Below are 25,486 nucleotides of genomic sequence, written 5' to 3'. Positions count from 1 at the left end.
CTATTACAGATTATCTGACCATTTATCTCATTGCTGTTTATGGGAGATTGTTGTATACAAGTTGTCTGCTGCCTTTCCTACATTAAAATGGTGACTACACATTAAGCAATTCATCGGTTTTAAAGAACAATGAAATGTCCTCGGATTGTGAAAGCACAATAAAATTCAAGCCTCTCTTTCTTTATTCAAATGTTATTGATTTTCTATATTATGAGAGGAGAGTGTTTGAGTGGTAAATGAATCCTGAGAAGAGAGAGAGTGAATTTTTAAAAATGTATTCATGTATGCATCATGAGCATTGCTGGCACCCAGCATTTGTTGCCCACTCTAATTGCCCTTGAGCAGGTGATAGGGAGCCACCGTTTTGAACTGCTTTAGTCCATTCGGTGTAGGCACACCCACAGTGCTGTCAGGAAGAAAGTTTCAGGAGGACAGTGGAAATCTTTTGAGGATGTCTTCAAATGACCCCTGAAAATTTCCCCAACAAACTCATGGGAGCATCTTCATTGTGATTGACCAAACTTGGAAAGGTTCCTTTGGGAAGGTTCATTCAAGAAGGCAGTAAATAGAGGTGGAGAGTCTTCATTGTAAACCTGCAGAAGCAAAGGCATTGGACGGGGTGCACAGACCTCTAGACAACCCATCTTCCTGACACTTCAAGCACACCTTATTCTGCATGAGGTAGAGCCTGCAGATCATGCTTTGAACATACTAGCCATCTGTGAGCCTTTCGAATCTAAGTGGATGTAGGGCAATATCCTCCAAGGGACTGCCCAAGAAGAAGTAGGTTGTATCTGTTGCCTTGTTCTTCTTTGTGGTAGAGTCACAGGTTGGAAGATGCTCTTTCCTGACTCCAGTCTTTCCTGTGATCAACTCCTTAAATTCTTCTGCAGGACAATCAGTTGTCCTTGTGACAATATGTTGAAAAAGCCTTGGCAAATTATTACAATGCTCTTGTATATGACACACCACTGCCACAGTGCATCAGAAGTGGAGGGAGTGAATGTTTGGCATGTTTGGGGCATCAATCAACAGAGTGCTTTGTCTTGGATGGTGTTGAGCTTCTTGAGTGTTGGAGCTTTACTTGTTCAGGCAAATGAACAGTGTTCCATCACACTCCTGAACGTGCCTTTGGGGAATCAGAAGGTGAATACACAGAATACCTAGTTTCTGATCTGCTCTCACAGTCACCGTATTTGTGTGGCTAGTCCAGTTAAGATTCCAGCTAATGGTAACCCAAAGGATGTTGATGGTGGGGGACTCAGCATTGATAATAAGTAACTGCCTATCAAGGGGAGGTGATTATAAATTTATTGACTAGCTTTTGTGTGGCACAAATGCCGCTGATCAGTTATCAACCTAGGGCCTGGATGTTTTCTAGATCTTGTTGCTTATGGGTAAGGTCAGCTTCATTATCTGAGGGATTGCAAATGGTGCTAAACACTGTGCATTCGTCACTGCTGATGTCATGTTGGAAGGTCACTAATGGAGCAGCTGACGATGGTTGGGTTAGGACACTACTCTGAGGAATTCCTGCAATGACATCCTAGGACTGAGATAATTGAAGAGTTTTCCCCCAGTTCTCATTGATTTCAACTTACTCAGGCTCCTTGACTTCAGAATATGTCACTCTCACCTCACTTGTGGAATTCACTTCTTTTGTCTCTGTCTGGACTAAGGCTGTAATGAGGTCAGAAATTGAGAGGTCCTGGTATGACCCAAACTGAGCATCAATGAGCAGGTTATTGCTGAGGGAGTTCTGCTTGATAGCACTGTCAGTAACCTCTTCCATCACTTTGCTGTGGATCAAAGGTAGACTGAATGCGGAGGTAATTAGTCATGTTGGATTCCTCCTGCATTTTGTGGGCAGAACAAAAGTGGGCAGTTTTTCACATTGTCATGTAGGTGCCAGTAGTGTGACAGTATTGGAACAGCTTGGCTAAATGCATGGCTAGCTCAGGAGCGTAATCTTCAATTATATCAAGTATTAGCTGTTGCACTATCCAGAGACTTAAGCCTTTGTTTGATATTTCATGGAATGAATTGAATTGAATGAAATCTATCTTCTGTGATGTTGGGGGACATCAGGAGAAGGCTGAAGTGAATTACCCACTCTTGGTACTTCTGACTGATGATGATTGTGAATGCTTCAGTCTTGTCTTTGACAGTGGTGTGCTTGGCACTTCCACTGTGGAGAATGGGAACTTTTGTAGAGTTTTCTGCTCCTAATAATTATTTAATCACCATTCACAACTGGATGTGTCAAAAATTCACAGCTTTGATTTACCTCACTAGATATAGGACTGCTTAGCTGTGCCTAAACTGTGCTGCATTGCTGGTTAGTGTTCATGTAGTCCTGTACTGTAGCTTCATGATGTTGGAATCTCATTTCAGATCTGTCTGGTGCTGTTCTAGGTGGGCTGTTCTCTCATCTGTGGCATGTAGATTATTGAGGATGGGGTCAAGTAGGTTTTCTTTGTTGGCTGTCTCATCAGCCATAGGACAAGCCTAGCAGATAATTTCTTCATGATTTGGTCAATCAATTTGAGTCATTCTTGGTGATAGACTTTGAAGTTCCCTACCCAATGTACACTTAGCATCCTTGTAACTCTCAGTGCCCCTTCTAAATGGTCTTACTGGGGTCACAGCCTAAAAAAAAACCAGACCATTCAGAAATGAAACGGCAAAGCACCTCTACGCACGAAAGGTATTAGAAATTTGGAAACGCTCTTCTGTAAATGGCAATCAATGCTATATCAGCTGTTAATTTTAAATCTGGATATATTCAGGGATATGGGATATACCTAGCTCACGAATCAGCTAGAATCCCATTGAATGATGGAACAGGCCAGATTTGTTTTTCCCACAAAAAGATGTCCTCTCCAAGTACCATACTTTCAGTGCCAAGCTCCCTTTCGCACTGTTACACCTTTTGTGCCAGGTTCCCTCTCCCAGTGCCAATGTCCATTTGTCCCAGTGCCATCTTCCTCATGCCAGATTCCTTTTCCCAGTGCCAGGCTTGGGTCCCATGCCTAATGCCCTGCTTCCCTTCCGAGCGCTAGACTCCCTTTCCCCGCGCCAGGCATTTTTCCAGTGCCCAATCTCCTAGTGCTACATTGGTAGTGCCAGGCTCCCTTTCCTTGCACCAGGACCCTTCTCAGAGCCATGTTCCCTTTCCCGGGGTAAAGCTGCCTTTCCCAGTAACACACTCCGAGGGCAAGGCTCCATTTCCCAGTCCCAGGTTCATTTTTCCAGTGCCATGCTCCTACTGCTAGACCCCCTCCTCCAAGCGTCACACTCTTACTCCAGACTTTCTCTGTCAGGTTCCATTTCCCAATGCCAGGCTCCCTTTCTCACAGTCCTAATACCAGACTGCCTCTCCCAGTGCTGCACCCTTAGTACCAGTCTCCCTCTCCCAGTGCCGGGTTCCCATTTCCAATGCCTGGCTTCCCTTCCCCGTGTCACCCTCCCAGTTCCAGTTTCCTTTTTCTCAGTGCCAGGGTCCCAGGTCTCGGATCTCTCTCACAATGTTAGGCTCTCAGAACACCACAAATACAAAAGAAAAGGCGCTTTCTGGGAATCAGAAAATTAAAAATAAACACACACACGCAAATGTTATTGAAAATAGTCAGCAAGTCTGGCAGTGTCTGTGAAGTAACGCATCAGGCTGCCGGTGCCAAGGCTCCCTCTCCTGGCACTTAGTGCCCATTTGAGGGGGTTGGGGGTGGGGGACATGAGGCTGCGACATCAGCCTCTGGGGCTCCGCCCCATCCAGAGCTGCGATTTAAAGCCAGAGCCGCGAAGCGAGAGCACCTCAGAGCGGCGAAGGCACAGGGAGTGAGGTGCTGACTCACAGACTGGTACTGGGTGAGTATCTAAGGGGCGCCGACTCCACTGTCAGATTTAATTTGAGCTGCCCGCGGTCTCTTCCATTCTATTGCTGATCCTGTCCCATCATAGGGGGAGTTAGCCCTCTCCCCTAAACCCATTGACCTTCTGCCTGGCTCTCCAACCCTTATACAATACCGTCTCCGCCTCAGCTCTGTCCTCGATCACCCCATTCAGATCCCTCCCAGTTCCATGTGGCTAATCATTATAATCGGCGTTGGTGTAAATTGTACCGGGGCGGGGGTGATGAGAGTGATGGCAGTGTGGATTCGGCCAGAGCGCGTTGGGGGTGGGGGCGGTGTGGGAGGGATTTGGGGATGATTGGAGAGTTAATCTCACCTCCATTTGTTGAATTATTAGAGACAGTAATGATTGTGAATGGAGGTGCAGAATCCGAATTTAGTTTTTTTTTAATTCACGACGTCGGGCGGCACTAAGGAAGGTTTTTCTACGGATCTCTCTTGTGTGTTCGGGGGATGTTTGCAAAGCCAATCCTCAGTGTTCCTGAATGGGTCTCCACAGCGGGAAAAGAAATTAATCTCCGGCAGGTCCCCCAAAAGTCAAGTGGCAGTCTCCCTGGCTCTCACTGGGAGGTAATTCACTTCTGTACGGTGCCCCTGTCAGGTGGGAACGACTCCCATGCACTGAGGTAGGGCATTCTCTTCACCAATGTAGGATCCAAGCAGTTTCAGATATATGCAGCTTGTAGGCAAGCCCAGTCCGAAGAAAATTTGGGCCCGGCGTGAATCTGTTAACGATTGGCATAATCAAATAGGGAAAAAGCAACTTCAGGCTATCCCTCTCTGGACGCTCCTTTGAATTCACTTTCTGTAATTTCCTCCTTCTCACGTGATACTTCAGATGAAGATGAGATTATAAATCAGTATTGTAGCAAAGTTTGCTGATCTGCCCTGGGGCACCCAAGATAATGGGCTGGGGTACTGGAGACTTTAAAACAAGGGATACAAGATTAGGTGAATTGAGAAAAGGAAGGAGGGGAGCAGGTTAGATAATTTGAATGCATGGAATAACTGTTTGCAGCCAAGAAAAAGCCTGATAGCTCTCAGATGGTACAGTAGCAATGGAATGAATGGCCCCCTCCAAGGATGTAAATGATCCTCAGTGCCTCTCCTCCAAGTGAGCCTGTTCCCACCCTGTAGACAGATATCAGATGTCCACAACAATGTTTAGAAAGTAAGACTTGCATTTTTTGTAGAACCATTCAAAGCCTCAGCTTCACAACCAATTAAAATACTGTTTTATGAAGTATGGTTGCTGTTAGAATTCAGGTAACACCATTGCCAATATAGGTCCAGCAAGAGATCAGAATGTGATCATGTTCCAGATAATCTGTTTCAGTGATGCTGTCTCAGGGATAAATGTCGGCAAACACAATTGCCTGCAGCCTTCCCAGATTTTTCTGGAACAGAGATAGTTTCAGAAGATCCAAAGCCTTTCCCAGACTTCCACAGGAATGTTCTCTTGACAGGAATGCCTCTCGGATGTGGCTGGTTTTGTGCTGGGCCTCCCTCTGTGCCAATCTTATTTCTGCTGTTTTATATGCAATGGATTTGGACAGTGAAACTTGCAGTCTGTCAAACCACCATGGGGTAATAGTCCGCAGTTGTGAGTTCACATTCTGAGTTTTTCATTGCAGTTTGTTTTTTTTTACCTCTTGATTTTTAGCTTCAGATAGGGTAGGGAAATGATTAGTTTTCCTCCACAAGCTCAAAACTATGTCTGTGGTGAAGAATTGCATGACTAACTGGCTGAGCTGGCCATTTAACTCCCACCCAGGGATTTTTGTTATTGGCTTCCCCGAGCAGCATGCAAGGCCGGTATGGCCTATGTTTCCCAGGGGAGTCTATGCCTGGAGCTAAGGAGGAAAAACACACAACGGTCCCACTCCTAACTCTCTGAAGCCAAAGTTATCTTTTGAGTGCAGTTTGTAGCCAGTGCTGAGGCCCTGATCCCCCCTCAACCATTGTAGGGTTCCTCCAAGGTCAGCTAGATTAGTCATTGCTTAGCAACCAGCGTGCTGTGCGTATGTGTTGGGTGGGTTTTAATCACTGGGTCAAATTAACTTTTTGTCTGATTTATCACGGGAAAGGATCTGTGGAGCAAAGGATGGAATTTAGAATCTGCATTAGCTTGTGAATTAAGTTCTCGACTATGTAGATACAAAATTGGCTGAGGGGCAGAAACAAATAATAGTAGTGAACAGCCTTTTCCCCAGACTGCAGAAAAGGATACAGTTGTGTTTTCCAGGGATTATAGAAACCACTTTTTGATAATAACCAGGATTTGGGTCTGCACAGCATGATTTCAAAATATATGGATAATATGAAACTGAAAAGTGTAATAAGCAATGATGAGGATAGTAACAGACTTTGGAGGGCACTGACAGCCTGGTGAATCAAGCAGCCACATGGCAGATGAGATTTTAACTTAGAGGGCGGTGAAATCACTCATTTTGAAAAGAGAACTGATGAGGCAATATGGACTAAATGGTACAGTTTCAAAGTGGTTGCGGGAACAGAAATCTGAAAGTGTACGTTCATAATCTTCGAAGGTGGCTGGATGTGTTCAGAAGGCTTTTTTTTGAAAGATATGGGAAGCTCGGCTTAGAAAAGGACAGAGGAGATTTACCAGGATATTCCCCGGGATGAGGGGCTTCAGTTCTGAGGAGAGTTCAGACTGTTTTCCTTGGAACACCGGGTAGACTGGATACAGGTTTCCAAAATGATGTGAGGCTATGATCAAGTACTGTACTTACAGTGGAAAAATTATTCCCTGCGGCAAGTGTGTCAATAACCAGATGTCATAAATTGAAAATCATTAATGAAAGATTAGGAGAAATGTTTTCAGATCTGGAATGTTCAATCTGAAAAGGCTTTAGATGCTGATTCCATAATAATTTTAAAAGTGAGTTGGACAGGTACTTGAGGACTAGGAACTGACAGGTTACAAACATAAAGCATACTGTGAGACTGCGTGCAGCTACTCTTTCAAAGAGCCAGCGCAGACACAGCAGGCTGAATGGTCTCCTCTGCACTGTGATTCTGGTTTGAACTGTTTGAATGTCTGCCACAAGCAGAGATTTTTTTCCTCTCATTTTTGGCAGAGCAGAATTTTGTCATGTTGATGCTTAACCCTCTGAGAAGGGTGAATGGCAATGCAGAATGAGTTTGAGGAGGAGGTTAAGTGTCCGGCACTGATCCTAGCACACAAGAGGGATCGATGTCTCTTCATTAAAGAGATGTCTGCTCTTGAAATCGTGGGAAAATATCCAGGGCAAAACAATTCATCACGCATAGTGATAGAAAAGGTTGCAATAACACCGAGAGAGCACTGTGGTGCTTCCTGTTCTTTCTTTCTCTCTTTTTTTTTATATTCTGTCTGTGAATAGCCTTCCTGAAACTGGGCATGGGGCCAGAATCGCTGTTGCTGTGGCCCAGCCCATCTCAGATGAAGACTGGTGAGAGGGAGGCAAATTATTGCCTCTGTGCTCTGGGTGGAATGCAAGAATTCAGTGAGAGAATGAGAAAGAAAGAAAGAAAAGGGCTGTTTCCATCTTGAAACTGTGTGTGTGTGTATGAGAGAGAGAGAGACTTCCAGAGAACTGAGCTAACCGAGAACAAAAGGTGAGTACAAAAGCACATCAGCCACACTGCGCTCACAGTCCTGGTATTGGTCTCTGGGTGGGATCAGGATAAACAGCATCCTCACATCTGGTTCTGACTTTTATTGATTTCACTTGCGGATTCAGCAACCCAGGGTCTGCATACAGGTTTAGCAGCTTGAACAATGATGTTTTCAGAGATTGTGTGACAGGAATCCTTCACAGATGACCCCTTTTGAAGTTATTGTGACCTTTTTCCCTCTCTCTATTCCTTCTACTTATTTGGAATATGTGCTCCTGTCCTCCCTTGATGGTTGAGGACACGATTGTGCCATCTCAATGTTTCATTTCTGGCCTCTGTACACAAAACAGGGTGTGCAGGAACTCTTTACCAATGCCCAGAGCATGAGACAATGCCTTGCTGAGAGCTTGCTTTCTCCTCCCTATAAACCTCAGCGTGTGCTAGGCCTGCACATAAAATGGACAGCCTGGTTCACATTCTCTGCTCGAATCCACGTCACATACCACTGCTTCACTAGCCTTTTGGTGCCAGCATGGGTTGTGGGTTCAAGTGCTACCCCACAACTTGAGCAAAAAATCGTGGCACACACTCCAGTTCAGTTCTGAGAGGAGTGCTACACTTTTGGAGGCGCTACACATTTCAGATGAGATATTAAATCAAAGCCATGACTGCCGTCTCACTTATGTGTACAAGGGCCTTTGACTCCCTCGTGTCAAGACTCTTCTGTTAACCAATATTACTGTGAAAGAAAAGCAGTTTATCTGATCTCTATTTTCGGGGACATGTGTGCAAATTGCTTTTCCTCATTGCACTTGTGCCCGTGCTTCAAAAAGAACATCAGATTAATAGCCTCGTTGCAAGTTTGAACCATACAAGGTTTTACAGGACTGCAGCAGCAAGCAATTGAAGTTTGGAAATGAGAAAAATGGAAAAATGAGATGAAGTGTTAGAAGAAATATCTAAACCACAACTCAGAGCCTCTTCACTCAGACAGCAAGAGACCTCCTTCAGGCTCGGTTGTGGTCTGGCCACTGATCTATGATGAGCAGGAGAAGAGCAGTCACATTTGCTGCCTAAAATCTAGCATGCCAACCCTTAGGAATGAGGCCTTGGAAGCCACATTATTCCTGCTGCCAAACCTGAGGAGAGGTTACTGACTTATGGCAAGTTGGTGCCAAGCTCACCTTGTACTACTGTTAATAGTATCTAAATTGTGTGCTTGTGGTGGACATAAACCTGGGAGGAAGTAGGAACAGACTGAAGATCAGGAAGGCCTGTGTTCAAGTCCCACCTGCACCAGAACAACTCGGAACAAGTTGATTAGAAAAATAAGTCTTCTTTTTAATGAAAAAAAAGAGGAGAGACAGTCCATTAGGAATGGACTGAAATTGTGATGGTTGAGTTTGGTGTATGTTTGTGACAGTTATCTCAGGAAAGCACGCTTAAATTGTGCAAAGGTTGGCTTTAGTTTTATCATTTGCCACCTCACTTTCTGGAATTTGATACAGCAACTTTCTGGCCCATGGCAGAGCCAATATGGGGTTACGTACAGAGTAAACCTCTGTTATTCCATCAAACAATCCCAGGGCAGGTACAGACAGGTCAGAGACAAAATAAAGCTCCCTCTACACTGTTCCAACCTAACCTCAGATGAGATGTGTACTAGGATGTTGCGACAGTTTTCCCTTCCGATATCGAGTTGTAGGTTTGAGTAAGATCAACCATCTAGCACTAATTTCACAATAGTTTGGTTCCTATTTTCCAGATTGGCTGGCCATTTACAATCAGGTATTGGACCATTTCAGTTATGGACTAGAGGTTGAATTACATCATCTCCATACCTGTGATAGCTATTCACAATAATTTCTGATGACCTGCTGCGTATTGGAAATTGCCACCATCACCACCAGCACCGCCCAACACACTTTCTGCACAGCCTCATGATCACTTCTGTTCTATTTTAAACGCATGACCACTTGATACTTTCATATCCACTTGTGTGGGCTGTCACTGTGTAGACCAAATTTAAAGTCTACAGCGAAGGTAAAAAACCAGAGTTAACATTTCGGGTCCGGTGACTCTACCTCAGAACTTCCTTCACAGATGCTGCCAGACCTGCTGAGCTTTACCAACAACTTTGTTTTTGTTCCTGATTCACAGCATGCACAGTTCTTTCAGTTTTTAAAGTCTATAGCGCTGACCCTAAAGAAACCGTTACTTCATTCTGCGCACTATTTCAATTCATGTCCCCACATTTGCACATGCAAATCTTTTATGGTTGGTAAAATTGAGTATGTTATTATTAATAAGGTATATAAGCTCCTTGGCTTGGAGAACATTATTAATAGTTGCATCAAATGTTCAGAGGAATTTATTAGCAAGTTCTAAATTGCTGAAGGTTTTGACAGAGGAGTTAAGGAGAAATTGTCAATACTAGTGCAAGGGTCACTAACCAGAGGATGCAGAATTAATAAAAATGTCATTGGAACCAAAGGGGATATTGGGTAGTGTTTTTTTTTAACGCTGTGAATTGTTTGGATGGATGCACTGCCTAAATGCAGTGTCTGTCCAGCAGCAAGCAGTAAACGATGCCATGGCATATTCTTGTTTTTCAGAAAGCAGTTTTGATAACCAAGATAAAGGAAGAGTATGGCTCTATTGAGAATTGTGACCACTATATCCCTGCTCCTCACCCTTGCTGTGGCATCTGAAGTAAGTATCCCACCTTCACACTGCAATCACTTCCCCCTCAACCCACCCCATGCCAACATTCTCTCATTTCTTTCTGTTTGTTTGTTCTCTATCTCTGTCTCTCTTCTCTATACCTCTGCTACTGTCTGTATTCTGACTCATGTGGTTCTCTCATATTAATCTCTCTCATATTGATCTCTCTCATCTAGCTTTTTATCGCTGCATCTCTCTGTCTCTCTTTTTCACGCATACATAAGAGACCTTTATTTAAAGAAACATTCAGCTTATTTTTGAATGTATCTGATCCTGAAGTGATCTGAAAGCAAGAAATGTCAGTAATAAGCTGTGTCTTGACTCCAATGCGGAGTGAGTGAAAATGAGGAAGTAACTTTATTTCCTATATTATACTAGTACCACGTATACAAAGGGCTGGCCACTGTTCAAATTAATTAATTTTCTAAAGAGCAACTATAAAGTAAACCCTTGTTGGGAAAGGGGTTCCAGTAAACATTTAACCTATACTGTGTTGAAAGGTCATTGGCCTGAAGTGTTAACTGCTTCTGCTCAGAAGCTGCCAAACCGCTGAGTATGTTAGTTTTGCATTCTCTCCTCCTTCCCAACAATAGAAGAGAGGAGTTTTCAAACAGTATCTGTCAGTTCAACCTGCATATCACAGAGTGGTATGTGTAACCGGAAAGGGCAGCAGATGCAGATTTGGTGATAACTTTCAAAAGGGGAGTGGGGAGAAAAGCAGGGGGAGTGGGACAAATTGGATAGCTCTTTCAAAGAGCCTGCACTGGCAAAAGGGGCTGAATGGTTTCCTTCTACGCAGTAATGTTCTGATCTGTTCTGTTTCAACCACAGCATTTGCGATTTAAACGGGGGGCAAGACACTTTGAGTCTAAGACTACTCGAGGTGAGTTCTTTTCTGTAGATAAATCCTGTTACTCGCGCTGAATGTTTGTGTAAGAAGCATGTGAGCCTATGTGATGTTGTTGTTCTCTGCTGGGCCTTAACTCCTCTGCCCATGCTCCATTGCCAGCTGCATTTCCCTGATAACAGAATCTTAGCAACCAGGTCATCTATACTCAGTTATGTACAACAAGAGCACAAATTTTCCCTGATAATTGTGCAGCATGGATACTGCTTCTCTCCACATGTTTGTGTAAAAGTCCCTGTGATCATAAAATGTTTGATCACAGTTCCAAAATGGGTAAAGCCTCAATTACTGTGAACTGTGATGCCTGGTTGTGGGCAGAGCTTGGGAACCATTTTACTTGCAGCAAATTCCCACCACCAGCTGTGAGAGTAAAGATTAGTTGATTGGGCTTTTTGATGGTGTGGTTGTGGAAGGAATGTTGGTCAGGACCATGGGAAAACTTGTCCTTTCCAACAGTCTGAATTACTGAGATAGGTTTTAATATCTTGTCCCTGCCAATGTTGCAGTGCTCCAAAAGTCTACCCTCCCTACTGGTGTGATACTCCCCCTCAGTCAGAACTGAGGACGGGTCACCAGACCCGAAACGTTAACTCTGATTTTTCTTCACAGATGCTGCCAGACCTGCTGAGCTTTTCCAGCAACTTCTGTTTTTGTTCCTGATTTACAGCATCCGTAGTTCTTTTGGTTTTTATTATGGATCAACAATCCTTTTTAACTACCCTAATAATGGTAAGGCATTTTTCAGCACTGCATTCCGATGATGCAGCAGCCCCTCCAACAGTGCCTTTATTCCCTCCATATTGCCCATCTGACGTGCTGTGCACTTTCTACATTGTTCGTCCAGCAGAACTGTGCTCCCTCCATGCTGCCTCTCTCAATAGTTTGACTGGAAGTAACCTTCAAAAAAAAATTAGAGCCATAGCTTTCAAAAGTGAAGTTAGGGTGGTCGGATATCACAACTGCAAAATGGCAATTGATGCCAGATTAAATGATGTTTTTAAATCAGAGATTTCTAGATCTTTTTTATTCACAGATGTGAAGGGACATGGAGCAAAAGCAGATCTTTGGGTTTAGGTCACATTTATGATTTCATTGATTGAGGGGGTCAATGACTATCTTCTGTTCCTATTCCCTTCCACTGATTTACCTTGAGTGTCTAACAACATTTAAATGTGTGATAGAAATGCTTTGTAAGGTAGCTAGTTTTGTTATGTGTTCATTGTTGTGATATTGTTGAACTTGGCTGTGCCTACAGTCACCATGTTGAATTGGTCCTAACGTGCCTGTAATCTCTCAACATGTGCTTACAACTCAGCCCATTGTGCAATTTTCACTGCCAACAGATTTCCTTTTTTCTTATGACTGTGTTTTAGGACATTGCATGAGCTCGGCTGGCTCGGTTTTTCACCTGCATGGCGATACATGGCTGCAGATTGAGGGACGACAAGTCCAGTACTGCCGCTGTGACCAGTCTAGGATTCACTGCCACAGGGTACCTGTACGAGGTGTGTGTATGCATGTGTGTGTGAGCGGAACCATACTCTGCTGTTTGGATCAGCATCTCAATTTACTGGAGCTTTTAACTCATCAAGGGCTGATCATTAACAAAGAGAAAGCATCGTTTTCACTCCCTAAATCGGTGTCACAAAAACAGGAAAACTGCCCAGCCCCTCTATCCCATTCCAGCAAGAAAAGATAATTCCCTCCCCCGTCTACCACAATCTCTAATGGCATTGCAAGGTGGATACAGGGGGAATGTTTCCACGTATGGGGAAGAAATAAATCTAGAGGCCATCAACATAAGATAGCCCTCAAGAAATCCAATCACTCTGACAGGAAGTGGTTGAAGTGAATCATATCACTGTATTTAAGGGGAAGAAAGATAGGAACATGACAAGGGAGAAAGAGCTAGAGGGTTTTGCTGATGGAGCATAAATACCAATAAAGACTGGTTGAGCTGAACGGCATGTCTCTATGCTGTACATTCTGTGTAATCCTTCAGAAAGTGACTCCTGATTCTTCTCACTCGAGATATCAGGTGCTGTGTGTGAAGGCAAGGTTACTGCCCAAATTACTGTCACTCCTAGAATAATTTTTCCTCACCATCTTCCTGCAGTCTTGATCCTCTTTCCAACATTCGGTCATCCATTTCATCCAGTCTTTCTGTAACTAAACAGCATTCGGAGTTGTTTTCTGTCCTCAATTCAAGACCTACCCTTAGACAATCAGCTGATTTGATTCAACCAACATCCCCTCTCACCAGTCCAGTGACCTACCCCTCCAATAAGTAACTACTGTCTGGAGCCCTTCCAAACAAATGACAACAGAGGCTGCATGTTCAAATCATTGGAAGAGGAGGGGAAGGTAGAGTAGGGGAGAGGATAAAATATTTTCTTGGAGTTACTGAAAATTATTCCACTAAGGGCAAAAAGCAATTTTTGTGCATCACACTCAGTTTAGTTTTGAAGACAGTCATGGAGCCATACAGCACGGAAAGAGACTCTTTGGTCAACTTGTCCGCACCGACCAGACATTCCAATCTGACCTGGTCCCATTTGCCAGCATTTGGTTCATATCTCTCTAAACCCTTCCTATTCATATACCCATCCAGATGCCTTTTAAATGTTGCAATTGTACCAGCCTCCACCACTTCCCCTAGTACTCGTTCCATACATGCACCACCCTCTGTTTGGAAAAGTTGCCTTCAGGTCCTTTTTAAATCTTTCCCGTTGCAGCTTAAAACAAGAGGGCAGAGGATTAAGGTGAGAGGGGAAAGATGAGTATGTGAATAGGAAGAATTTAGAGGGATAGGGGCTGAATGCTGGCAAATGGGAGAAGATTTATTCCAGATATCAATCTGGTTATCTGATCAGCATGGACGAGTTGGATGGAAGGGTCTGTTTCCATGGTGTATATCTTTAATCTTGTATGCCCTCTAGCTTTGCCACCCCCACCCCCAACCCAACCACCACCCCACCCTACCCTCTGAAAAAGGCCTTGGCTGTTTGTCCTATCCATGTCCCACAATTTTATAGACCTGTCTCAGATCACCACTCTGACTCCGATGCTCCAGAGAAAATAGCCACAGCCTGTTCAGCCTCTCCCTATGACTCAACTCAAACCCTCCAGTCTCAGCAATGTTCATGAAAATCTCTTCTGCATCCTTTCAAGTTTAACAACATCTTTCCTATAGAAGGGTGACCACAATTGGATGAAGTATTCGAAAAGTGGGCACCAATGTCTTGTACAGCCACAACATGACATCCTAACTCCTATACTCAATGTTCTGACCAGTGAAGGCAATATAGGCACTCAGTCAGAGATAATTTTTGAGTGCTGCATCGCTGGTGGGGTGGGATGGTGGGGTTAACTGAGAGCGTAGTGACTGATGACAGTGTTTATTGACCCTCACAGATTGCACCCGGAACAAGTGCTACAATGGCGGAATATGTCGCCAGGCCCTTTACTCTCAGCACTACGCGTGTGAGTGCCAAGCTGGTTACAGTGGTCAGCTATGTGAGTTTGGTAAGTGATGTTGACCAGCTCTTTGCTGGAGCTTCCTGCAACCCAGACTACTCTTCACTTTTTCCCACCAATCTGACCCCCCTCCCGGTCTCTTGCATTGCAGACACCAAAGTGCAGTGTTACCAGGATCAAGGAACTGGATATCGAGGAACCTGGAGTATCACCCGCTCCGGGGCAAAGTGCCTGAACTGGAATTCAACCGCAGTGTCCCGCACTCGTTACAACGGCCGCAGGCCAGACGCCCAACAAATGGGGCTTGGGAATCACAACTACTGCAGGTACAAAACATTTGAAGAAAGAAAAACTTGCATTAATTTAGCAAATTTCATCACCTGAAGGCATCCTAGAAGCCTTTACACCAAAAAAATTATTTTTATGGAGTTCATGTTGTATGGAAGGAAACATTCGGATCAAATTGCACACAACAAGATACCATTAACAGTGTTGTATTTATGACTAGATGTAGTATCAGTTTTAATATTATTGGCTAAGGAATTAATTTTGATAAGAGAATTCTCTATTCTTCTTCCAAATCGATTTTTTTTAATGTCTTGATAGGGCAGTTTGGGCCTGGATTTGATATCTCACCTCTGACATTGCAGCACTCCCTCTATATAGCTTCAAAAGTGTCAGCTAGGATTACATACTAAGGTGTCCAGAGTGAGACTTGAACCTACAACTAGTTTAAGAGGTGAGAGTCCGACACACTGAGCTGCAGTCGGTTCTTGGTCTTTTCCACTGGCCCTTCTACTAATTATTGCTTGCAGATAATCTCTATGGCCAATCTCATACTTCCCTTAAATGGCAGCCAATCATCTGCAAACCTGGAGAGTAACAGGCTGTTCTTTTGTAGGAGCCATCACAACTTGGCCCAACCCTCCTTCCTGCCAAACTCTCCAAATACTTTCAGCTGATTCAGCTCAAACTGAGGATTAGTGTTTCTAAGGAGAGAAGGAATATTCTAACACAGCATGAGTCAGACCTTACCTCAGTGTGTTCAATGTGTCTGTTTCTTCACCTTTTTCTCTTTGTTAATATATGCATCTTTCTTTCTTCTTTGCAGGAACCCTGACAATGACACAGTGCCCTGGTGCCATGTCTACAATGGCCACATCCTGACCTGGGACAAGTGCAGCATTTCTGCCTGCCCAAAGCGTAAGTCTCTCCTATTACATCTCTCAAAGCAATCACTGCCTGTTGCCCTTTGTCTGTTTGGGTGATGTCCAGGAAAATCCCCAGGTCCCTATTGCACCCTCACAATGTCCCACTTTCTCCTTTTACATTGCCTGTAATGACATTCTCCTTGTAGTCAAAGAGATAGTGGCTCAGGTGTCTGTACAGGAGTTTTACAGTCCAAACAGCAACGGAGTTATTATTATTACTAACCAGGTTTCTGTTTGATGGTAGATCACAGCTCCGAGTGCTACGCCAAAACTGGGGCAGATTATCGCGGAACCAGAAGTTACTCGCAGTCTGGGAGTCGTTGTCTCAACTGGGATTCTGAAGCAGTCCGCCACAAGCAACATAATGCATGGGTACACAACGCTCACCACTTGGGGCTGGGAAGCCACAGTCACTGCAGGTATAACTCTGAGAAAACAGTTAAATTCTTCTCTCTCTCCCTTCACTGACTCACACAGATTATCTCTAAGTTTGTAGCTATTAGTCTGTATGATTTTTCTCTTATTGACTGGGCTGTGCTAAAAGTGCATTTCTGCATTCACAGACACTCTCTTGCTCACCAATAACCCCATGACAGCTCACTGACACTCACACTGTCATCACTAATTCCATGTCTGTTCACTGACACTCTGGCAATTTTTCTGTTCTCATTCCAGGAATCCAGATCAAGATTTCAAGCCTTGGTGTTTCATTATGAAAGGAAGAAAAGTCATTCGGGAATACTGCAACATTGAGCAGTGCATTTCATCAGGTGAGAATTGGACCCTGACCTAAGCTCTGTTTATGTGGACACATAGCTACACATGCGTGTAGACGCACATGAACTTGCACCTCACTCTAAGCATCAATACATGTATGTACGATTGTAGATACATGAACGCAAGTTAACATGTACTCAGGCTGACTCCCAATACAACTGTATATAGATAGTCTGACACATATTGCTGCAATTGCATGCACATGCACACATTGACACACATGCTCATGCAAACACAGATAAGGATACATACAGACACATACATAAATAAGCATAGACATACAGTTATAGGCGATACTGACAGTGTCCATTTTGAAATTTGAAGCAAATCATCTAATCATTTGCTTGATCATTCCCGTTTTTCCCATGCATGGAGCAGGTAGCTGTGGGAAGAGAGAACCTAAAGCCATGCAGTACCGGATCCTGGGAGGAACCACCACCCATATTACATCCCACCCTTGGCAGGCTGCCATTTTCATCTACCATCAGAGGTCAAAGGATTATGCTTTCTTGTGTGGAGGAAGCCTGATTGATTCCTGTTGGATCCTCACAGCTGCTCACTGCCTCCAGCACAGGTAGGTGTAGCATTGTAGCCACAGGCCTGAAGGCCTGGGATCGCCAAGAGACCTCCGGCAAGCTTCACACACAAGAGGAGACAAGCTAAACTGCCATTAATTTAATCAAAGAACAGTAGAGCACGGGAACAGGGCCTTTGATCCAAGACTGTGCCAATACATTGTGGAGCTGGAGGAACACAGTAGGTCAGGCAGCATCAGAGGATCAGGAAAGTCAATGTTTTGGGTCAGACCCTTCATCAGAACTCACCCAAAACATAGACTTTGCTGCTCCTCTGCTGCCTGACCTGCTGTGTTCCTCCAGCTCCACACTGTGACTCTGACTCCAGCTTCTGCAGTTCTTATTATCTCTGTGCCAATACATGATATCTTTCTAAACTAAAATCCTTTTGCATCTATGCTAACCCTCTATTCCCTGTCTAATAATATATCTGTTAAGATGCCTTTTAAATATTGCTGTTATATCCACCTCCACCATCTCCTCTGGCAGTGCATTCCAGGCACTTGCCATCCTCTGTGTAAAGAAGCTTGCCTCTCACATCTCCTTCAAACTTAACCCCTTTTACCTTAAACCTATGTCCCCTCATAATTGACATTTCTACCCAGGAAAAAGATTCTGACTATCCATTCTATCCATGCCTTTCATAATTTTATATCAGGTCATTCCTCATCCTTTGACATTCAACTGAAAACAAACCAAGTTTGTCCGATCTCTTCTCATAGCTAAAACTCTCTAAACCAGACGACATCCCAGTAAGCCACTTCTGTACCCTGTCCTAAGCCTCCACGCCCTTCTGGCAGTATGGCAACCAGAACTGTACACGGTATTTCAAATGTGATCAAACTAAAGTTTTGCACAGCTGCAACATTAGTATCTTTAAGGTAGAAAGAGACAAAACCTAAGGTGCTTTGCAAAAACAAAACGACATGCAAAAGTGAACAAATTTATCTTCACAAAGAACTTTTCTTTTTATTCATTCATGGAATGTGAACATCACTGGCTCGGTCAGGATCTATTACCCCTCTCTCTATTTGCCTAAGAGCAGTTAATTCAATCACATTTTTCTGGGTCTGGAGTTACATGTATGTCAGACTAGTTAAGAATGTTAAATTTCCCCTCCATGATTCTAATGGGTATTTACAACAATCAGCAGTGTCGCTGCATATAATTGTTTTTAGGCCTGTTTTGTCTTCAAGATTTTTACTGAATCCATTTGTGAAGATAAATTTGTTCACTTTTGCATGTTTTGTTTTTGCAAAGCACCTTTGTTTCACATCTGCCATTGTGGGATTTGAAACTGCAGCCCTAAGAAGTTAACTGAGGAGCTCGTAACATTAAAACTAGGCCACTACATCCCCCTTTGATAACCTTGAATCCCAAAGCACTTTGAAATTCATGAAGTATTTCTGAACTGTTGTAATAAACATGGAAGCCAATCTGTGCGTAGCAAGATCTCACAGCAACAAGATGAAGAGTTCTGAGGAAGGGTCACTAGACCCGAAACGTTAACTCTGATTTTTCTTTCCTTCACAGATGCTGCCAGACCTGCTGAGCTTTTCCAGCAACTTCTGTTTTTGTTCCTGATTTACGGCATCTACAGTTCTTTTGGTTTTTACGAAGACCAGATTCCCTTGTATGATACCTTTTGAGGGGATAAATATTGGGGCAAACTTCATTGTTCTTGTTTGAAAAAGTGGGATTTTTTCCTATCCTCCCAACAGAGGCATTCCATGTGGTCATTTCTTTCCTTGTTACTAATGCTGGTAAGAGGATCCAGTGTACACATGGAGCTAAAATCGCCCACAAACCTTGGAGAAATAGCTAAGTCCACAATCTCTACTAGTCTGCCCGATGGCTAGGGTTATCATACAGATTGTTCTCCAATTACCCTGCCCTCTCTCTTCTGTGTTGGTTCCGAGAATACGTAGGTAGCTGATGATAGAACTGCTTTAAGTGTCTTACTTTGTTTCTTCAAGCAGGTTCAAAACGCAAGAGATCAAAGTGATCATGGGGAGAACAATCCGAAAAGAGGCATCCGCGGCTGACCAGCTACTGGACGTGGAACAGTACTTTGTTCACAAGGAGTTTGATGACGATACTTACAATCATGACATTGGTATGACGCTGATTTGATCTCTTTGTAATAATGTTTCCCTGCTGAAATCATTTCCTCCATATGCAGACCTGCGATAGGGTTAGGGTTAGGGTTAACATCAGTTAACATCTGTCCACATCAGCAAGCAAAATACTGAGTGAGGGAATGGCTAAGGCAATCTTGTTTCCAAGATTTGAAGTATAGGCTATTCTGCAGTGGTTGTTGGGAATAAAGTATTGGGGATGGTGCCAATACTTACAGGAGATTATTACAGTGACTTGCAGCCCGTGAGCTGTTAGATCAGAGGACAGCAAGTGAGGTCTCAACAGTGTGTACCAGGGGAATCTTTTACTGTTCATTATTAGCTATCCAGTTCCACAGATGTACACAGATCCTTGAAGGCAACAGAAAAGGTCAATAAGCTGGTTAAGAAGGCCTATGGGATTTCTACATGTATTAGTCAAAGCATTGAATACAAGAGCAGTGCGGTTATACTCAAACTGTATATAATGTTAGTTAGGCACAACTTGAGTACTGTGCAAAACTAGTCGCAATACTATAAGAAGGAAGTGATTGCACTGAAGAGAGTGCAGAGGAGATTCACCAGGATGTTGCCTGGGCTGGAGTATTTCAGCTCTGAAGAGATTAGATAGGTGGGCGATTAGAGCAGAAAAAGCTGAGGGGGCACCTGATTGAGGTGTACCAGGTTATTAAGGGCATAGATAGGTAAAAATGTCTCCCATTAGAGGAATCAATAAAAGGGAGCATAGATACGTAGTAAAGGGCATGAGGTTTAGAGGTGGAACTCACTGCCTGACAGTAGAGGTGGAAACCATCACAATATTTAAGAAGTATTTAGACAATCACTTGAAGTGCCATAGCATACAAAGCCATGAGCCAAGTGCTGAGAAATGGGACTAGTGTAGGTAGGTACTTGATGAACCAAGTGGAGATGATGATCCAAAGGGCCTTTATCTATGCTGTAAAACTGTTATTACACAACAAATATCTTTAGAATGGTGACTGAGTGCAGTGTCTGAGCTGAGGAACATCAGATGGTGCAGGTGTTCAAATTCTTGAGCCTGCTCTGCTATTCAGTAAGATCATGGCTGATTGAGGCCTGAACTCCACTTTCTTGCCTGGTTCCTTGTAAACCTTCAATACCTTGTTGATCAAAAATCTGAATATTTCAACCTTGAGTACATTTAATGATCCAAGCTCCATTGCTGTCTTGGAGAGAGTACTTTGAAGATTAATAATCCAATGAGAAAATTCAATTTTAAGTGGCGAGCTCCTTTATTCTGAAACAGTGACCACTCGTTTTAGATTCTGTCATGAGCGATAACATCCTGTCAACACCTATCAAATCAAGCCACCACAGTATCTTGTATGTTTTAACATGATCATCCTTCATTCTTTTAAATTCCAGTGGTAAGAGGCCCATCCTGCTCAACTATGTGACAAACTCCTCATATCAGGAATCAGTCTTTCAATAATGGTCTCAGTTCAGGGCAGCAAATGCTAACAGCAACTGAGATGGGGGAAGACAGTTTGTAATTGCATGGCCTTGACCATTGCTGAACTTTCCCTTCTTTCTGCCTGTCCTCTTCCAGCTCTGATCAAACTTCGATCAAAGCGTGGCCAATGTGCCAAGGTAACTCATTATGTTCGTACAGTGTGTTTACCATGGGAGAAGCAGCAACTGCCTGATTGGACTGAGTGTGAGATCTCTGGATATGGCAGACAAGAGGAGTGTAAGTCTACCTTTTGATTTTTGTTTTTGTATATTTGTCTTGATGGGAGAGTGGTTTTAGTGGTGACATTCCCTGATGTTGAATTCTGACCTATGATCTCTATAGACTCTCCATTCTACTCTAATCAACTGAAGGAAGGGAATGTCCGTCTCTACCCATCGAACCGTTGCACTTCAGCCCAGCTGCACAACCGGACCGTCACCAAAAACATGATCTGCGCTGGAGACACTCGGGGCTTTGATGATGCCTGCAAGGTGAGTAATAAGCAGCTGGAGAAAGTAACCTGAGCTCTTGATCACCCAGGTCATTTGGCCTATCCCTAAAGCTGGTGTGATACCACCAGGTCAAGTCTGGAACTTTAAGCCACTGATGGCAAGCTACTCTGTGTCTAAGCATCCCCCCTGACTAAGCATCCCCAAATCTCACCTATTTCTTGCAAGGGACTGGGAAGGGAGCAATGCCTGAGGTGTTGTGACCTCCATTCATCTGATGATCTACTCACTCCCCAAAATCCTGGAAGAAATCTAGACTGAGCCTTACTTTAATCTTCTGCTGTTGGAAATTCACAGAATGTAATGACATGGAGAAGGAGGCCATTTAGCCTATGGTGCTTATGTTGGCTCTTTAGGAAAGGAATCCAATTTGACACCCTCTTTCTTTTTCCCATTTCCTGTTTACCTTCCAAATATGCAAATTAAGGTTGAATCTGGTTTGGAGAGGGGAGATTTCCTGCTATGGACTCTCCCAACCCACCCTGCTCAATATCTTTACTGTATTCTGATCCCAGAATAATCCTCTGCCTGACTGTGTCTACCCTGACCCCGGCACTGTAATTGTTATTTTTGGCATCCTCGTACAGGGAGACTCAGGAGGCCCCTTGGTCTGCCCAGCGAAGGGCCGTATGAATCTATATGGGATTATCAGCTGGGGAATTGGTTGCGGGAAACCAGGAATACCAGGCGTCTACACCAAGGTCTCTAACTACCTGGATTGGATTCGCAAACATGTGGATGAAGCCTGAGGACCAACAAGCAGCCTGAGACATAACGAGCAGCCTTTGCAACCTTTCCAACCAAAGCTGGATGATGCGAGTGTCCCCCTGCCCTCAACCCCTGGTGTAAAGAGGGGACAGTGCCTGAACTGTTGCTTAGTGAGGGGCACTGACCTCCGCACAGATCACTGGACAGCACATTTCCACTTGGATTGAGAAAGACTTATACTTAGATTCTAGTACTTTCTGTTGATTATCCAATGCTTTTTAAGCAATTTTTCTCTGCTTGTGCTGTAGCTGGTCCCTCTCTGAGTTTAAAGTCTTAGGTAAGGATCAGACTGCTTCCTTCAAAAAGCTGTTTCTTCTACACAACCAACACACACACACACACACACACCACTCCTTTTTAAAAAAAATTATAGTATAATGATTTCAGTAGTCTTTTTATTGGATGGCCAAACTGGCCATAGGCTGAGTTTCATTCATGCCAGGTCTGGTACCAGGCTAATTCCCCATTTTTCCTTCTTTCTGTATTCTCTAAGTTTTTTTTAAACATTGCTTGTTCCCATTGCTGCTTCACCCTGCTCTTACCAATCAGGAGATTTATAATTTTTTTATACAGCCAGTTTTTTTCTAGGAATAATGTGAATTAACACCCAGTTGCGGCATCCATTTGGCGTTATGTTAGCTGTTTGTATTGTGCACTTATTCCATTGAAGGGGTCAGTCAATGATGGAGGGGTGAGATTCCCCCTTTAATAACACTCCCTAGTCATACTCCACTGGATTCATAACCAGGCATTAATAGTAACCCTTCATTAATTTAATACAGGGTGTAACAATTACCTGTGTGCAAGTGTGTGTTTATCTGATCAATATAGGCTTGAGCTGGACATCCTTGGCCTGCATGTCCATTACTCCACCCTTCACTCCAAAATATCCCACGCACATAAGTTTACAGACTTGAGGAGCAGTGTTGTAGTGTTGGAGGGAGTTCCATACTATACCATCTGTAGGCCAGCAAAAAAAAAGCTTCTGTGGTGAGCTCATCTGGACGGTTCAAAAATAAATTTCCTTTCTTTGTGAAGAACCTTTTGTGATAATAAGAGTGTAGATGTACATTAATAGCACCTTTTGTGGCCTGTGACTGTCTGCACTACACACATTTACAATGTGGTGTGTTACAGTTCACTCAGGGAGTCAGACTTTCTGTGGCAACATATGTGTCATAATCTGGAGCACCAGATAGTGATGGTAGAGTCTCCATCGTTCTTTCTGTCACATTGCTGTTGGAGGGATTTGTAGTTTGATACTCATCTGTTGCCTGTTACAAATGCGCAATCCCTTGGCCATCATGGCTTGGGGTGTGACTTGAGCCTAGAGTTCTGTTTTAGAATCAGGGACATTATGCAGTGTGCCACTAGACTTCCTCCCTTTCACATCCGCGATATGTTTAGGGGAATAAAGGTTGAAGTATTTTAAGCACTCCTCTGTGCTAAAATATTTATTATTCTGATGAATGTTCTAGATTTTGTTTGTTTTACTGGTTAATGTATGAATACATTATTTAATGATTTTGTATTGCACAATCCATGTTTTTTTTAAAATAAAAGTTTTAACTATTTGTTTAATTTGCCCAGTTCTTGTTTACCATAAGTACGAATGACTAAGATTCCTCTGGATATTGGCAGCTGGAATATTTGTTTCATTCTTATGCCCCCTGACCAGTGGTAGGGTGAAGAAAAAAACATATGTCTCAGATATGTCAACCACTCTTGTGTCCCATTCTGTAAGGATCTTAGCAGTGTGAGAAATGCACAGGGACAGTGAGAGAAAAGGAGCGATTAAAGTGGAACTCCACTGAGTCTCACCAACATGCTTCCCCTTCCTTTTGGGTCAAATTTGAGACAACAATGACTGACTAGACGACATCTATAGAACTAAAATCTAAAAACAAGGAACTAGTCCACCAGGGAGGAAAGGATATCTCAACATCTTATACGTCTTGTCCTGATCACTGTTTACACGCAGTCAATTAAAACACCATCTGTGGCTAATATTTTGGGATGCTGATCAAAAACACATGAATGGCTGAGGGCAATCAACAGCTGCAATGTTGGCTTACGCCTGTATTTAGTGCATGACACCACGTTGGTAAAAGAGATGAAGCCAGTGCTGGGGTTGGTTGCTTGGAGCCTTGTGAAAAACTGATTACCACTTAAAATACCCACTTAGGAATCATTACAGAGGCTATATGGCATTTTGATGGCTGGCCATAATTGTGTATTAAACATTGAACCCAGATGTGTCACAGAATCATTCCAACACAGAAGACGGACATTCAGTCCATGCTAGCTCTCAGTATTAGCACATCAGTCATCCAGCACCTGTTGGTGCCTTAAAGCCAATTTATTCATACCTTCAAGCTCAAATCGTTCAACTCACATCTAATGTTCAGATATTCTTCATTTTTGGCTTGTAAGTTAGTTCATTCTCCTGTCATTGCCTCACTCCTTGTGTAAGTGAATGAGTTGGGAATATTAGAGGGTAAACAAGACTTGCATTTAATATCTAATCTGAGAAATGCATCCTTTAGCAACGCCATGCACTCTTAGTAATCCCTTTCAATATCACAGCACTCCTTCAGCACTGCACTGGAGTGCTAACTTAGGCTTTGTATTCATGTCTCCAGACTGAGGCTTGCACCCACAAATTTCTACAGATGTGAGAGAGGTCCCAGTGATGAGATGACATTGACCATACAAGGAGCCTCCATGTTTTCTGCTGTCTCTTGAGGAGTTCAAAGTTAGTATGAGGAGTAGGAACCCCAGTTCATTCTCCATGGATTGTGACACACTTCTTAAGATGATGGATGGTAATCCCAGCCTGGAACACACCCTCATCAATCAGTCTTCCTCAGAGAAAGGGTGAAATTGAGAGGGTACAAGGAGCATCATATTTCCTATATGATGCATTTTGGCTACATGTCCAAAGACAACACTTCACGTTGTCTTTGAAGATCTCCTTGAAGTGCAGCAGCATTGACATTAATGACTGGGAGGGGCTAGCTACCAGTCACTCAAAGCAGTGCCAACTTGTCCACAAAACTGTGGCACACTTTGAGCCAAATGTTATAATGATGAAGCAGCGTGTTGGGAAGAGAAGGAAGCAACTCTGCCACTCCGAATCCCCCTGCTGCATCTGCCTTGTCTAGATGTCAAAAATCAGCCATTTAGTGGCTTGGAAACCAATGGTAGAGACCTGAGATCTGAGCAGACATCATCCTTGAATGGAGGGACAGCTGATCATGGTACTTCTCCACCTTTTACTATCCAGAGCAAAGAGCAGAGGAGGCGCCTGTAATCCATGCATATGGATATCAAGCAGCCACGAGCACTGTGCCAAACCCTCAGGGCTGACCTTTGGCTCAGTACCACAGGCACA

General features: G+C 43.5%; 1 protein-coding gene across 2 annotated transcripts; it reads left to right on the top strand.

The window, feature by feature from the left end:
- The first annotated feature begins 3,786 nt into the window (after nt 1–3,786).
- Nucleotides 3,787–23,666, top strand: plat (plasminogen activator, tissue). 2 transcript variants are annotated; one of them, XM_048618698.1, is made up of 14 exons: nt 3,787–3,867; nt 10,148–10,244; nt 11,088–11,139; nt 12,537–12,668; nt 14,578–14,688; nt 14,792–14,966; nt 15,752–15,843; nt 16,096–16,270; nt 16,527–16,621; nt 17,007–17,202; nt 19,183–19,319; nt 20,912–21,052; nt 21,158–21,306; nt 21,912–23,666. In XM_048618698.1, exons 2-14 carry the CDS (start codon nt 10,182–10,184, stop codon nt 22,071–22,073), a joined length of 1,680 nt encoding a protein of 559 aa, XP_048474655.1. In that variant the 5' UTR covers nt 3,787–3,867; nt 10,148–10,181; the 3' UTR covers nt 22,074–23,666. The 2 variants fall into 2 exon arrangements, with proteins under 2 accessions (XP_048474655.1, XP_048474654.1); XM_048618697.1 differs by having other exon boundaries at nt 19,180–19,319.
- The last annotated feature ends 1,820 nt before the right edge of the window (nt 23,667–25,486 follow it).

This window comes from Rhincodon typus, chromosome 40 (genome assembly GCF_021869965.1).
Source record: "Rhincodon typus isolate 14 chromosome 40, sRhiTyp1.1, whole genome shotgun sequence".
Lineage (NCBI taxonomy): Eukaryota > Metazoa > Chordata > Chondrichthyes > Orectolobiformes > Rhincodontidae > Rhincodon > Rhincodon typus.
Note: the sequence above shows the minus strand (reverse complement) of the source record. Positions and strands in the feature narration are given on the sequence as shown.